The 15,042-nt window shown below is 54.8% G+C and overlaps 2 protein-coding genes across 2 annotated transcripts; one reads left to right on the forward strand and one right to left on the reverse strand.

Annotated features, from left to right (window-relative positions):
• Positions 1-2,506: 2,506 nt before the first annotated feature.
• Positions 2,507-3,140, reverse strand: MIND_00292700 (uncharacterized protein; the record flags this gene model as incomplete). The annotated part of the gene is made up of 2 exons (XM_037359789.1): positions 2,573-3,140; positions 2,507-2,520 (listed from the first exon to the last, which is right to left on the reverse strand). Exons 1-2 carry the CDS (start codon positions 3,129-3,131, stop codon positions 2,507-2,509), a joined length of 573 nt encoding a protein of 190 aa, XP_037224884.1. The 5' UTR covers positions 3,132-3,140.
• Positions 3,141-3,615: 475 nt separating this feature from the next.
• MIND_00292800 (HMG box domain-containing protein) lies at positions 3,616-5,003 on the forward strand (the record flags this gene model as incomplete). The annotated part of the gene is made up of 2 exons (XM_037359790.1): positions 3,616-3,742; positions 3,790-5,003. The coding sequence occupies 2 exons, from the start codon at positions 3,616-3,618 to the stop codon at positions 5,001-5,003; spliced, it is 1,341 nt and encodes a 446-aa protein (XP_037224885.1).
• Between the last annotated feature and the right edge of the window lie 10,039 nt (positions 5,004-15,042).

Below are 15,042 nucleotides of genomic sequence, written 5' to 3' on the forward strand. Positions count from 1 at the left end.
TCGGTCTAGTCGTGAACTACAGAGTCCTAAGTCACTAGCTATCGCATTCACGCTGATCTCACCAGTAGTGCAAACGACTCCTGAACTTGTGGCCCTCCATCACCTAAACATCCGGCAATCTCAGCTACGGCCAAACTAGCCCGGGCCCTCTAATCCGTACTTGACGACTTCACAACGTAGCCTCGAGGCAGCTTCAAGGGGGCAGCCGCCGGCCATTCGGTGATCTCGAGAGGTGCAGCCCGGCTCTCGACGGTAAGTATGGCTTGTCCCTTCGACGATATTTCCTTCAGTGATCCACTTTGAAGCTTCCCGGCCTCACTCTCCCTATTCCGGCTCAACCATCGGCGTCCTACTCCCCTCCTAGTGGCGCTAAACCGCCCTCGTTCCAGCGTCGTCAGCGTGACTGATGGTGAAAAGTACAAGGGCTCCGCGTCTGGTCAGGTCTGTCGCCATGCATCCTGACGCCACAGTAATGATTCCATTCTCCCAGTTCGAGCTAAGTCTGACGCGATGCGATAAGCGGGCCCGGGATCGTCGTCGCCGGCGTCCACTGTGAACTTGAGCCTCAGCGCTTGCCCTCAGGCCCGGGCTGACTTGCGACAAACGTGCTTGGCATATTTTCGTACCCTTTGCTCCTATAAACATCGCCTAAATCGGCGCGAGTAGGCACGCGCTCCACTGCAAACAACCCCCGGGCCGACTAGCAATCGTATGGGTCCGTGTGGACACTCTCCGAATCTAGAAAGCTTCTCGGTTCCATCAGAGGAACGTCATGCCGCTGATGCGATCCCGCTGATACCCAGGCGTGCGGGCTGCTGCCACGGGTGCAGTGCTTTGTTGGCGCGACAGCTGCTTCGTTTCTCAGCGATGATGGAGATTTGGTTCTGCTTGATTATGATTGAGTAATGATTCCGATTCGATTGCGTGCAAGACGACTCAATAGCTGACCGGCGTCAGGACCAGAAACCTTGGATTTTCCCTGCCGATGCGCCTTCCCATGCGAATCGAATCGCGAGGGGCACCTGCCAGGTGCCCATCGCGATTGGGGACTCGACGCACCCCAAAAAGAGTCGATGCTGCCCTCCCATACGCGGCATTACCTGGATTTGCGTATCTGATTGCACTCCCGTCCTGTCTAGAGCAGCATGCGGCCCGGATATGACCTCAAGCTCAGTGTCGGCCGACCTCTCCGACTGCTTCGCACTACGGCCGACGGGAACACGACGAGCAGCGACGTCCTTACGCCAGTGACCGCAGGCCACGATGCTCGCCACGAGGCGCTCTCGCTCGTCGCGCGTCATGTGGCCGAGCCATTACGCCAGGCGGCGAGATCTTAGCCTGACCAAGTTAGGACGCACCAGGGAAGCTTCAAGCTCTGGCCATGGTTCTACCGTGACGCCGGTGCAGCGCTCGGGTCCGCTCAATGCACGAAAGTCTCTTTCAAGTTTTAACCGGCAAATTACTTTGTAATATTTCTTTACCCTTTGCTACTACAATGCTAGTGCTTGTCGCCGTTCCGCGATTCTCATCCGCCGTTCTTCACTCTCATGGCGTTGGAAATCCCGACCGCAGTTGGAAATTCCAGAATCTTCCTTACTAGTACCCGCAAATCCAGAAGCATATATTCAGGCTCAGCCTCGCCTTCAAGTTCCGCCGGCGATTCTGGGCCAGCCCTCTCCAAGGACGTTCATAGTAGAGCCAGGCACCAGCCGATGAACTTATCACTATCTAGGGACTGATCATCTAATCGCCCGTCACCACGCGCGCTAGTCGGGACACCGGTGGGGCCACCCAGAAGCAGCCCGCCTCGTCGCGATCGAGCCTCGATAAGCAGCCGTCGATCACGATCGCGCGAATGTGGGAGGTAGAACGGTGGGCTTTGCGATTGCCAGCCACGCGGTGGAGGCGTGGTTGGTGCGGCGCTCGGCCCGGCAAGCAGAGGACGGTCACAGCAAGAGGATACTATTCCGCGGCACCAAACGCGAGATATTTGCCTCCGCGGGAGCATATCTGGCGGCAGGAGTGAGCACACAGTATGTCTGTCCAATCTAGCGGCAGTTACGAATCTTACGATGCTGAGCGCGCGGCGGAAGATACCGACTGGGAACGGTTTCAAACGCCAGATAGCCTGCTATGCCCGCGATATGAAAGGCGGACCCGGGTTCTTCATGTTCAGGTTTAGGAAACAGTGTCCCGACTCCTAATGCATGACAAACGACGAGCCCGAAGTCCGAGCCGGATAGAAATAGGTTGAGAGACTTGAGAGAGTGGTTGTGCTGTCGCGGACACGGTCGTGGGCAAAGAGGCCAATGTGGGCATGAGAGTAAAGTAACATATGTTGTCGCTGCGTAGGGTCGAGTGGTATGAAATCACTGTCGGCATCGTCAGCTTGGATTTGGCGTTAGTCGCGCTGATGCTCCTTACCAAGCTGTTAGTCTGAGAACGAGACGCGTCTCTCAGCGGCCGTGACTGATTTGCTGGGCAATTTGCGATGCCGACGGCGTTACTAATATTGCGAAGCTTGAAGTGAGGCTTAGTGAGCGTGGACGCAGAGAGAGAGGGCAACACTGACCTGAGAGGCTCTCAAGTTTTGGAGGCGCTATTCCGGGCTCTGCATGCGCGTCGCCGAGGGTTGCGTGGGGCCTCCCCGACCCGCCGACGACTGCGGAATCGTGAATACCAGTGATTACAGAGAAGGAAATTGCCGCGCGAGAACAAGGACATGCATGGTTGATAGATGGCTTGAAAAGTGATTTGCTCGTGTCGCAGTGATTTACTCGTACAGTAGCATGGAAGAGTGTCGGCGGAAGGGTGATTGGAATGATCGACACGCCGGGAGCGCCCGCCCACAGACTGAGAGGAGACCGCGCTAGCGCTGGCACGACGAGGTTGCTTGGCGACCTTCGTTCTCTAGGGCGTTGGGGTTCATCACGAAGAACAAGGTCGGTGAGGCGAGAACAAGACCCCATAGCGATGGCGATGCATTTGTAGTAGCATGTAGGCGTGGACAACGACGAGCTGACAGAACTGGTGGTGGCCGCGCTGGGCCAGGGTTCTCGGCGGAAGCTTGGCGATGACCAGCGGCGGGAGCAAAAAACCGCGCTCGCGTAAACCGTATGTGCAGCCGACATGAATGTGTGATTTTTGACAGAGATTTTTTTTCCTGTCTAATCTTGACAGCTGAGGAGGGCCGGTGTGTGTGGGAGCTTGGAAGGCGCGGAGGGGAAGATAATCTGAAGTTAGGCGGTTACTGTCGTTGTCGGCGGAGGACAAGGGAGAAAACTAGGAGAAGCAGAGTCGCAGACAAGGTTGCTACGTGTCCGTCTCGTAAGCCGCTATGGGGGGCTGAAGGGATTGTGGGCGACTTGAACGTGGTTAATGGACTGTTCTGCGGCATCCCTGGATCTGAACAGCGCACCGGGATGGGAGAAAAGATAGGAAAAGAATCTGGAGGGTTTCACGCCTGTCAGCGGGCCGGACATCTGGGCCATCAGCTGTCACGTCACGACGTCACTCCTTTTCCCGATCCGCCACGATGACCGGGATCTCAGATCGGCCTTGTACGTGAGCGTGGGCATGGGATCTGCTGGCGAGGTCAAGCTAGTATAAAGGGCGATGTCTTCTATTCGCCGCCTCGTCTCTTCGGCTTTTCCTCCTCCGACCGCGAAACCTCCCCCACCGTTTTTCCGACCCACTATGCCTGTTGAACGCACTCGAGGGTCTCGCAGGACAACCGCCGATGGTGCGTAGTGTTTAGCCCTCTGCTGCTGGTGCTAATAGACAGCATAGGGAACAACCTGGTTTGGACGGAGCCTTCAACCGCTCCGGGCATCTCTTTCGCGACAAATGTCACGCCAACGACGTTTGTCGCAGACCAACCAGCCTCTGGCCAGACTTTCTTCATGGTCGAGCCAACACCACCCTCAACCGCCCCCCGTCGCTCGCATAAACGCCGTTCAGCGTCCACTCCTTCCACTCCCAACGCCAATCTGAGCACCGATCCTCATATTCCGCGCCCGCCCAACGCTTTCATCCTCTTCCGCTCGTCGTTCGTCCGCGCTCGCACCGTCCCAGCGACGCTTGAACCCTCCCACTCTGCCTTGTCTGCAATTGCGGGCATGACCTGGGCCCAGCTTCCAAAGGAGCAAAAGGCAATGTGGCACGCTATTGCGCGCGAGAAGCGGCAGGAACACGCCGAGCGCTTCCCCAACTACACCTTCCGGCCCAATCGACGCTCGGTCAGCGCGCCTGTGAAGCAGCGCAAGCCGAAAATCAAGCTTGAAGACGACGGGAGTGGGGAGGATGACGGATTCGTGGCCAAACCGGTGCGCGATTTGGCGCCTGCCGACCGTGACCGTGCTGCCCATATTGCGGACTTGCTTGTGGCGGGCTTCCATGGCGAGAGTCTGGGCAAGGGCGTCGAGCTGTACGACGCGACAAGGGGCAAGCAAGGCCCAGAAATTCGCTTCAGCGTTGTTGAGACACCTGAAGATCGGCGCAAGCAGGTGAAGGAGCGCAAGACAGCCAAGGCGGCAACGAGACAACGGGTTTCGTCAACCGCTTCTAGTCCTGGCCCATTCGACTTCGAAGTCGCTTCTTCACCTTCTCCTTCGACATGGTCAACTTGCTCGTCGCCTATTGACTGCCCAAGTCCCAATTACTCGTCTTCCTTCGAGTGGCCTGCTCCTTCCAGCGATGTCTTCGACTTCAGCGCTTACGACTTCGACTCGCTGCCTGGCACTGCTCCCGCCTCACCAGCACTCTCATTCGCCTCCACATCGAGCGCGTCATCTGGCCTGCTGTCCACGGCAACTTCCTACGAGAACTTGTCCGCCCAATTCGCCGCAGACGAGCTGCTCGATCTCAACTTACTGGGCCTCGACATGTCCCTACTGGACTTCAACGCCTGTTCTCCCGAGTTTGCGCCCCCCGCGACGATTTCGCTCCCGCAGCTCGACCTTTCCCACCCGGGAGTCGTTTTCAGTGACGAGCACTGGCAATAGTCGGCTCTCCCCTCCTGTTCCTCGCGTCTGGTATTATCCAGAACGAGGTCGCGTCAGTCAGACGGGCGCCATAAGGGCCCCCTCTGGCTTCAGCGTTTGCTCGATACCCTACTTCTTGGATAAACCCTCGTCGATTCGTATCGCCAGCGACGACAAATCGGAAAACGGACTACGGAAGCGGAAGTTAACCCTGTTGTACTCCTACTCCCCTGCGATATCTATACGCTACACTTATCTTCTCTCCTCTACTCTGTCGCTACTACCCCCTCCCTCCCTCACTTACAACCCCGTCTCTTCCGTCTTAGAGCTACCCCTCTCTTGTAACCATATGAGGAGCGTGTATGAATAGCGTGGCTGCTGTACCTTGCGTGCCCTTGCCCAGCGCCCCACGCGGGGCCTAACTCACACTCAGAAATCCAGAACGCGAATCCACTAAGCTCCTGGACCGCGTGGTGCCCCGGGTGACACGCGTGACACAATCTGGGAAGGCAGTTGCCGCATATGGACGCGGCCGGCCGGCGCGGGGTCCCGGAGGCGAATATTCCCGAAGGGATTACGGCGCTGTTTCCGTGTAGATGGGCGGATGGCCGTCGGCCGAACCGGAGATTAGGATATCATACTCACCGTCAGAAGGTCTGATTAGATTTCGTGCTGCCACTGAGCGCGGGATGCTTGCTTACTCGAGTGCTGGATGCCGAAGATGATTGCTTACTTACTCACGTGCTCGAGAGCACACGCAGGCTGTAGCCTGGCTACTGTGCTTGCGCTGAGGTGCGAAGTCTCTTCCGAAACTTGAAGGCAGTGGAATGTGACCAGCAGATAGACGCCGAATCTGCCAAAGCCAGGGCCGGCCCAGAGACAAACGACGGGCAAACGCCGCTCCTGCATGATCGGGACACACAATCAGTGGCACCCTTCAGAGCTATCTCTGTGGGCCCCTTCGACGCCATGAGGCTCGCAACACCCAAAAAGGCAGTTTGAAAGCGCTTTGGGCGGCGTGCGAGTGATGGGTCTGTGGGTGCGTGAGGCTGGGGCTCGTAGTGCTATATAGAATCGCAGATCGACTCCAAAAGATAAGCGTAGCAGAGCCAGCATCTGTGTGGAGCCAGCAACGCTTCCATTCCTGCGATTTTCCGCACAATCGGAGCGCGTCCAGAACCCAGATGACCTGCTTTGTGGGTCCCGCAAGGGACCACGAGTTGACCACGAGGCTCGCAACCGTCAGTCCCGAAATGGCAGTCAAGGCGTTTTGGGACTTGCGCGGGAAGCGTGATTTAATTGAACAAGTTATCGTGCCTGTGAGTCGGTAAGTATGCGGCGGCTCGAGAAGGTGATCCATGATAAATATTAAAGTTGGTTGCGACCGCATGAGCTGCCAGTGGCAGTCCCAGATTTGTGATTTCGAACTCCATGACTCGGAGTAGGAGGCACTGATATTAGAAGAGATGAGCAGCTCTTACACTGAGATCCACAAACAGTCGTACCTTTCGTTGAGTTGCCGGTAAATAAGTACTGGTAATGCGTGGGCGTCGAAAAGCGTAAGCAAGTGCGGCATCTACTAGTAGTAGGGAACCAGTTTGGATATCCACACGAACAAGGGCGCTGCTGATGCCCATGTAGCAACTTGAAGACGCGTCCCTCGGGACATGAAGGCGACGGACATGGACGTCGAGAGCAAGAGGGCTCCATCAGCCATCACGGTGACGCGTCCGCGCGGCCCCGCCAGCAATGAAACGTGGGAGCGTCGCGACCCGCCCGAGTCATCATGATAGTCCTTTTGTCGGTGTTTCCGCATTTGGAAGCCTCGGCTCGATCGGGAAACGTCCGGGTTTCTGGCCCCGCGGGGGGCATTTCTCGAGGAGACGACAGCGGGCGAAGGGTTTGATGGTTGAGACGTGTAATGGGCGATATGGGGGGGAGGACAGTCGTGTTTCGAGGGCAACCATGACTTCGCTCTGGTTTGTCCAAATCTAAACGGGCGCGGTCTGGAATGTAGACTGGGAAACCAGGCAGCCGAGGGTGACAGGGCACCCACAACATAGCCCACCCGATGATGCTTCTAGGAGGACACAGCGCAAACAAAGGAACATGATCGACAATTACATACTTGGTGCGTCGGAGGCCGCCGCGATCATGGCGGCGTTTCCTTTTCTGGTTCGGTGGTTCCGACGTCCTACATAGGTTTCTAAGACCATATGGCCATTGACTGGTTCGAGCTATATGGTGTATTCTTGTTTGGAGCTAAACGAGGCTTCAGCGAAGTAAGGCTAAGTTGGCATGAAAATTCGAGTCCATTTACCAAGACGATTAATTTGAAGGTAAACCAGGGTTTCGTCCGGCGATGGTATAGGCCAGACGGCGAGCGGAAATTATGCATGATCCAGGAACGATGAGCCTCCACCTGATCAGCTGGGTAGCACCGTGGGAGGTTAGAACGGGGGTATTTCATCGAGCTCGAGAACCAGCCGTGGTATGTGGGATGAGCCTCAACAAGCCCGCTCGGCACGAATGACGGCGAAGAGCTGCGCAGGACAACTTGCTCGTGACAGCGCCGGCGGGACTTGGAGATTCAGCTGATCAGTCCGGCCAAAGTCCGGCCAGCAAGAATTGGAGTAGAAAACTCAATCAACGATGCCCACTTCTTCGGTCGGAATAACGCAGGAAGGTCATGACCAAGTACTTGATAAACAGAAATCCGATAGACGGATGCTTTCAATGGCGCGCGAGAATCTCCGGCAACTTGAAGTCGTTATCAGACGTCAGTTGTGTGCGCTGGGAGTTAAGAGGACCCCCGACAACCCCCTTAGATGCCGAAGGCCCGACCGGGTAAAATTTGCGGAAATTTTTGCCAAGGCCGGAGGCAAACTGGGTAAAAATGGCCCAATTTTGGCCGGGGGCCTCAGGTGTAAGACTGGGTAAAAGTGACCGTCGTCTGGGGGAGCCAGAGGCCCAACCGGGTAACTTCTCCCCTCACTTGTTCTTGGTGTAACCGGCCGTACTCCGCGTGGTCTGTAGCCCCTATTAGGCTGCCGACGTCGTTCGATCCCGTCTTGAGCCAGTTTTCTCTCTCTGAAATGCGCTCCAGCCATTTCTGACCTCGCGCCTTTTTTAGCACTACCCTGTAAGGCTGGAGGTCGAAACTGGGTAAAAATGGGCCCTTTCCGGAGGCCGGAGGCAAAATTCGGGTAAAAACTGGCCAAAAACGCTCAAAAAAATTCGGGTAAAAACCCCCAAACCCGGCCTCCGGCCTCTAAGGGGATTGTCGGGGGTCCTGAGTTAAGGTTTGCGGCCACGAAGAATCGTTCTCAGATGTAGAATAAGGATGGCCTTGAAGCAGATTTGGCATTTTCGGGGGCTTCTGGCGCAAATCAGCAGTGGCTCTGAAGCCGGGGTCGGCAGTTCCGTCCAACGGGTGCTCCACCCAGCGGAAAGCTCAGGCTCACACGCTGCCCCCGGCCGCTGGGCCGGTGAGAATGCCCGGTGAGAATGTCGCGGGCGGGGTCAATGTTCTGATGGACTTCCACATTCGAATGACGAATTTTCTGCTCGACAGTGACGCTGCCAGTGCTCGCGGAGAACGTCTCAAGCAGGCAGGAGAAGAGTCGGAAAAAGCCTCGAGGCCTCGCCTGGAGCTAATTAATTGATTATCCGTCGTTCGGCGGGATATCAATCAATCATCGGGCGACAGATGCCAACGCTGGGCGGCGGCGGCGAGCTGCCTTATCGGGAACAACGCCGAGAGAAAACGTGGATGCAAAGAGCAGCGGAAGGATGCCAAACAGCCTCGAGGCAGGGCAGAACCTGACGATCCTCTTGATGTTCTCTCGAGTTGACAAGACAACTAGATAGGCGGTTTGAGATTCAGCGCTTTGTTGCTGCGTTGGGAAATTTGTGAAGAGTTGTGGGAGCCTTGGAGGAAATCGGGGCAAAAAAGCTCTTCATGGTATAGTGAGCCCTCATTGGAAATGGTTTCATGAGCGGGAACGCAGAGATAAAAACAAATAGGTAGTCGACCAACAGGCTACGATTCCGAAGTTCCTAGATAAACTTGAGGAATCAAGATGGAGTTGCACAAAAGTTGCGTAGAGTATCGCTTTAATATGAGCTCCAAGTCGACCGATGTACAGATATGTGGCTTATTGCGGCGCAGATAATCGGTTGCAGCGAAATTTGGCCAACGACCGAGCGGCGAGAGCGGTATGGAGCTTGCCAGGGGAAAGGAAGGACACATGGCGACGAGTGGCACTTGCGAGTATGAGAATTTGGAGGTTTTCACGCAGCGAATGAGGGCTCGAGAGACCAACTTGAGAGCTTGAAGAGTGGCGGGTCATTTGATGTGTCACGAGTAACGCGCTGACACTCTCCTTTCCTCCTGCTTTTCTCCAGCGTCATGAAGAAGAAACGACCCACCCACGCCGCACAGCGCACCAGCCAGACCCGCGTGCATGTCTCCCTTGACGACGTGCTCAACTTACGCGGCCAGCGTCTGTGTGGAAATCGCGCTGAGCTCGATGTCGACCCACTATGGGCTTTTTGGGAGTGAAGATTCTGCCGAAGAGGGCCCATGAGCGTGTGGGCAGGCTGCCTGGTATGTCCTCGCTCTTTTTTTTCTTGAGTCAAGCCAGTCTCATTGTCTCCAGTTATGGACACGCGTCACTCAGGCTTCCCTCCTCCAGCCACGTCGATGTCAATGGGCTACACCCTTCAAGTACACGCGCACACGTCTCCATAAGCAACGCGAAAGCCACCGAAGAAGGCCACTGCGCGGGTGACAGCGGAAACGGTGCAGGTGATGAGGTGCGTTTTGTCGACCTGCTTCTTCTCCTCAATATCTCATGACGAGCTCGAAGATGAAAACTCTCGCCGCTCTCCGGCCAGGCTGCCCGGTACCCCTCAGCAACCTTCTTAACATATATCAAGCCGTTGTTGGACGTTTCCCTTGCTCCTTCGTTACTCATTTGCGCTACCGCCGCTGCTCGACAACCAGATGGAACAACGACAAAATTGGCATGGAAGCTCTTATGGAAGGAGAGCCGGAAGATTGGGGTCACCATCTGTGCGTTTTCGTTCTTGCACGCATTGTTTCTCTGACCTCGCACTTCCAAGGACAATATCCAGATCACCATTCATCCTTGGTATCCCATCTGAAGCAGAACCCGTCCGGAGAGTCTCCAAAATGAACGAGGATTGCTCGTATGCCGCCTCGACCCAATGTGAAGCAGAGAGAGCTTCAAATGGTGCGTTAATTCTTTGTTATCGTCTCTAGCAACTTGAAAACCGCATCCAGCTGCTATTTTCACAGCCTCGTGTCCATTTTCGCCGATAAAACAACCCCTTCCCACATCTTGCCAGCTACCATTCAGCATTTCCGCCGACCCACTCTCATTTTCCGACCTCTGCACAATCCTCATCGGCGAATCTGATACAGCGAGGTCTCCTCTCGCATATTTCACGCTCGCAAATAGCCACACCGCCAGCCCTATCCACCCATCTCCCATCCCTGCCTTTTTCGTGGGTGTCACTCCGGTCACAGTCACGCACCAGGCGACAAATTTTGCATCTCCGTTTACCCTCTATTTGGTGTTCTCCGAAGCATACCTCCACACGCCATAGGATACCCTTGTTGCTCTCAATCCTTTTCTCGGCCCATATCCATTGTTTAGACCCTCGTCGAGCCCCGTTCTCCATCCTCCACATATTCACAGCACAATCGACTCTAACTCCGCAACCTCTGCTGCGACGACTGGACCATCCGCTTGGTCGTCTTGACGGTGGAAGCGGGTTGCTGGCTTACCTCACCGTGCCCGTTTTATCTTTTCAGGATACCATACTTACCTTCTTCCTTCACCTCTGAGACATTTGTTTGCCGTTGTTTGAATCCAGACTTTCTATCTAATTTACCTATCCTCTGCGCACATGGCACTCTTTTTACGACCAGGTCCGATACCATACCGATATCTGAGCCTTTCGCTGGTCTTCCTCTCATTCGAACGGATCTCAATCGGACAGTTACTTTACTTATTTCTGGTTATTCATTTTACGCTCACGGACTTTCTATATATGTATGCCTCGCAACCTTCTTGGACTGAAGATAGTCCTCTTCCCTTTGCACTCACGAACCTATCTCATCTTTTCAATCACCCTGTCTCTGCCAATCTCCTTTGTTTAAACGTCAAGCTGACTACTTGCTTTCTATCTAGATGCTACCTCAACAAATCGTCGACCTATTCTCTGAGTCTCCAATGATTAAGACTGTTCAAAATCCTCTGCAAGTGTCGCACGTCGCGCTTGTCCGCCTCCGAAATCCTGTGCGGTGCCGCAGTGAAGTCAACGAGTAGCTGAGTGAGCTGTCGTTTTGTGAGCATGACACGAACTCGCCCTGATGGTAATCCCCTCCAGAAACGGCCGTATAGAAATGGGCGGGGGCCGTGACGAGCTGGCCGGGTTATGCCAGTCACGGATCTTGAGGGCCAGCGACGCGAGGTCTGGCATCGTATCGGGACTGGCGAGGTCCATAACGAATTGGGATGCCTCATCGGTGTCCTGCCTGTGTATGTTGGATACAGTGAGCACCAGGTGCTGCACTTTATTAAATGCTGGCGACAGGAGCACAAATCTGACGTCGGCATAGAGACGGCTGTAGGGGGATGCTGCCAGCGACAGAGAGGCGAGAGTTGTGGCGGAGCGGATCATGCAAGCAATTACAATCTCTATCGCCTCTTTAGGGAAGTTGGAGAGATGCAGTGCCGTCAAGGACGGCACGTCGAGATATTTGAGGATGGAGGAATTGTGCATTACAACTCCATCAAGCGACAACGTTGACAGGCGCAGCATTCGAAGGGGGGCCGACCCAAACTGCGTTTCCACATTCCTGATCGACCATGCATCCAATGACGAGGTGATAGACAGCTCCTCTAAACCTCCCAGTTGTGTGCAAAACCTCGACATACGTCACTGCATGGTGAAAAGGCACAATCGTCAATTTCCTCAACTGGTGTTCGGGAAACGAGAGACGAGAGGAAAGGTTGGTGGTGGTGCCTATAGACAGCTCCTGGAGACGTGGCGCGCGCGCAGTACCAAATCATGGTTATGCATTTCTGAATTGACGATGGTGACAGTGAGTTTTGTCAGCTGAGGGCAGTCAATTCCACGGCTCAGCGGCGTCAGCGCCGCTGAACTGGCCTCCGAATTGGGGGTCCAATTGCACGGCCAGGAAGTCGTCTCCAAAGATGCTTCTGCCCATTGAGTCACGGACTCAAATATAAGATGGGGACTCGAAGGGGCCTTCAAGTTGGGACCGGACAGCAGGAGTTTGATGGGTAATCCTCGTGCGTGGTCTAGTACGTGCTTGAGGAGCGCGTCACGGTCAAGTTTGGAGTCGCCGCCAGTGAGGGACACCCTGTAGAATCCATGTGTCCAGAGACGTGGGTCTGCCATGGCAATCTTGCGCCAAATACGACAAACGGCGGTGATTCGAAACAATGTGCGGTTGGTTTTGACAAGAGACGGGGACAACTCGGGCTCTATGGCTGCCGCAAAGATGCGGCAGAGAATCTCGATGGGGAGAGTGGCGACAGGATAACTGATGCTTGACAATTGGTGCTGGACCACACGTAGACGGTCTTCGAGGTCGTCTAGCTGTGCCTTCAGCTCATCGATCGATTTGCTTAGTCGTTCCGCCTCTTCTCTGCGTTGGGAGATAGCAGCGCGACCCAGTGGGTGGGTGGCACCGTGCGGCCCACCAAGAAATGAAAGAGCTTCGGTGACCTTGGTGTAGTGGTCGTCGCGCATGAGTCTGATACCGTCCAAGTTCACGCAGAAAGAAGAGTCGAAAGAACGTTAACACACTTGAAGATCATCGGCGCGTCACACGTCACCACTTTTGCCTCATCACACCCATGGGCTCCGCTATTGCGGCACCCTGCCTTTCCAGAGACGACGGAAAAGCTGACAGGAGGAGAGACTAACCGCGATGGGTACATGGGCGAAGGCCTAGAAGCAGGGCGGGTGACAACACGAAGGTGCGCCGTCAGACTTGTTTCTGCAATGCCTCTTCTTATTACCATATCTAAGCTCGCCCGACACCAAAAACAACGACTCCCGCTACTCATTTGGCACTCCCCATGCTCCCCAGCACTACTCAGCCACCTAAGGTTGGCCTTCAAGTTGTAGCGCCAAACACTGTTGATTGACTCGTGTCGCCAGGTACTTCGGTAACCTGCGGGCCTAGCCGCCGCGATGGATGTCTGAGCTCCTGCATGGAGAACGAATGGGTGGACACCCTGCACAAGTGTGTTTACACTCCGAGTGCTCGGACGAGCCAGGCAAGTATGTCATCTTCACCTTTTATTGTCACTCAGCTTGCACTCAGCCCTCTGTCCTGCTCAGTACTCAGTCTTCAATCGGCGGCAGCGACCGTTCCCCCAAGGGCTAGGGCACAAGAGAGGCGGACCGGCAGGTGGTAGAGGAAGGGCAGTCGATTGACTGGTGCGTGGAAATGCCGCCATTATCGTGCTTATTTTCCCAACCGGTCTTACTCCAGATTCCAGAATTGTTCTCTGCGTAATGCTGGCCTTCAACTCAAGCTCGAAGTGCATAGGGTGTGTGGGCTATACTCCGTTTGAATTGCGGGCCCTGATAAACCTTTCAGCTTCCCATTGCATATCCGCTCGCTTGTTTCACGTTCCCTACACTCATTCCCTGCCATGTATCCTACGAAAATCTTACTCTGTCCCTGCACCGTCATGATCTCCGCAACACCCACATATTTCCCTCAGATTCCCTCGGCTATATTCTCCGCCGCCTCCGCGCACTCCAGCACTATCCGCGCCATATTCAACGTCTTCACTTCTGGAAGTCGAGGTCACGTGCCGTAACCGGCAACGAAAAACGACACTGTATCGCGATAATTGCAGGTTATACGGCTATACCGACGGAATCTAAATGCGCCACAGACTACTCTCTACACACTCAATCCCTTGTCTCGCTTTTCGATGTGCAAGGCCGTCATTGGGGGCCTGGGGCAGTTTTCATCGGCAGTTGGCGGTTCTGTGTGGGACGAGGAGACAGATAAGTGCGGGTAATAACGGCTTCAACCTGCACTAGCAGAGGAAGTGTAGATGTAGCTCAACTCGGGAATGGACTCGAGAACGATGTTCTCATAGGCCAAAATGATACATACAACGTTGTTCTCGCTTTGTTTCGGCAGTTTCTAATTAAGTTAAATTAACTTGAAACCTCCAAGTCGAGAATGTTTGCAATAGTGTACTCTAAATTGTACAATTCTTGTGCTACTCGTATTAGAAATAAAAGCTACACTTATGCGTTGTAGCCTAGTTCATCAATCTGCGCTGACTTTCACCGAGCCAAAATCTTTCAAGATCCTCTGCAAGTGGGCCGCATTACGCTGGTCCTTGGACAATATCCTGTGTGGTGCATCAAAGTCGGTGTTAAGCTGAATGAGCTTCGTCACTGGCCGGGCGGCACCACTCGACAGCGTGTTGAAAGCTCTGCTGGCGATTCCCTCGAGGAAGGGACGGAGATCGACCGGCCGATGCCCGTCTTCAGAATTGACACACAAGGTGAGCGACTCGAGGTTGGGGAGGGTGGCAAGGCGGGCAAGATCCGATGCACATTGAATGGCCTCGGTGGGGTCCATGTTGAATGGAGTGACTGTCAGGTGTTTCACATGGTTGAATATGGAACAAAGAATAACAGCGCTGAAAGCCCCATATGTGTGCGGGGCTGCTATGGACAGGGTGGTGACGCTTGCGGAGGAGCGAGTGATACAGGCGATCAGCCGGTTGACGTCCTCAATGTTGAGTCGGAAGTGAGAGAGCCGCAAGGTCGTAAGGGCAGGCAAGGTTAGAGAGTCGAGAAAGCCGAGGATGAAAGTATCGCGACCCCCGAGGGTGTCCAGCGACAGCGTGGACAAGCAAGGCATCACTACAGGGAACGCAACTTCAGTGTCATCCTCAGGCTCATAATGAAAGCCGTTGTGCCCAAACGGTGAAGTGATTGATAGCTCCTCCAATCGTAC

Source organism: Mycena indigotica (assembly GCF_014461135.1).
Source record: "Mycena indigotica strain 171206Taipei chromosome Unknown Mind.scaff0002, whole genome shotgun sequence".
Lineage (NCBI taxonomy): Eukaryota > Fungi > Basidiomycota > Agaricomycetes > Agaricales > Mycenaceae > Mycena > Mycena indigotica.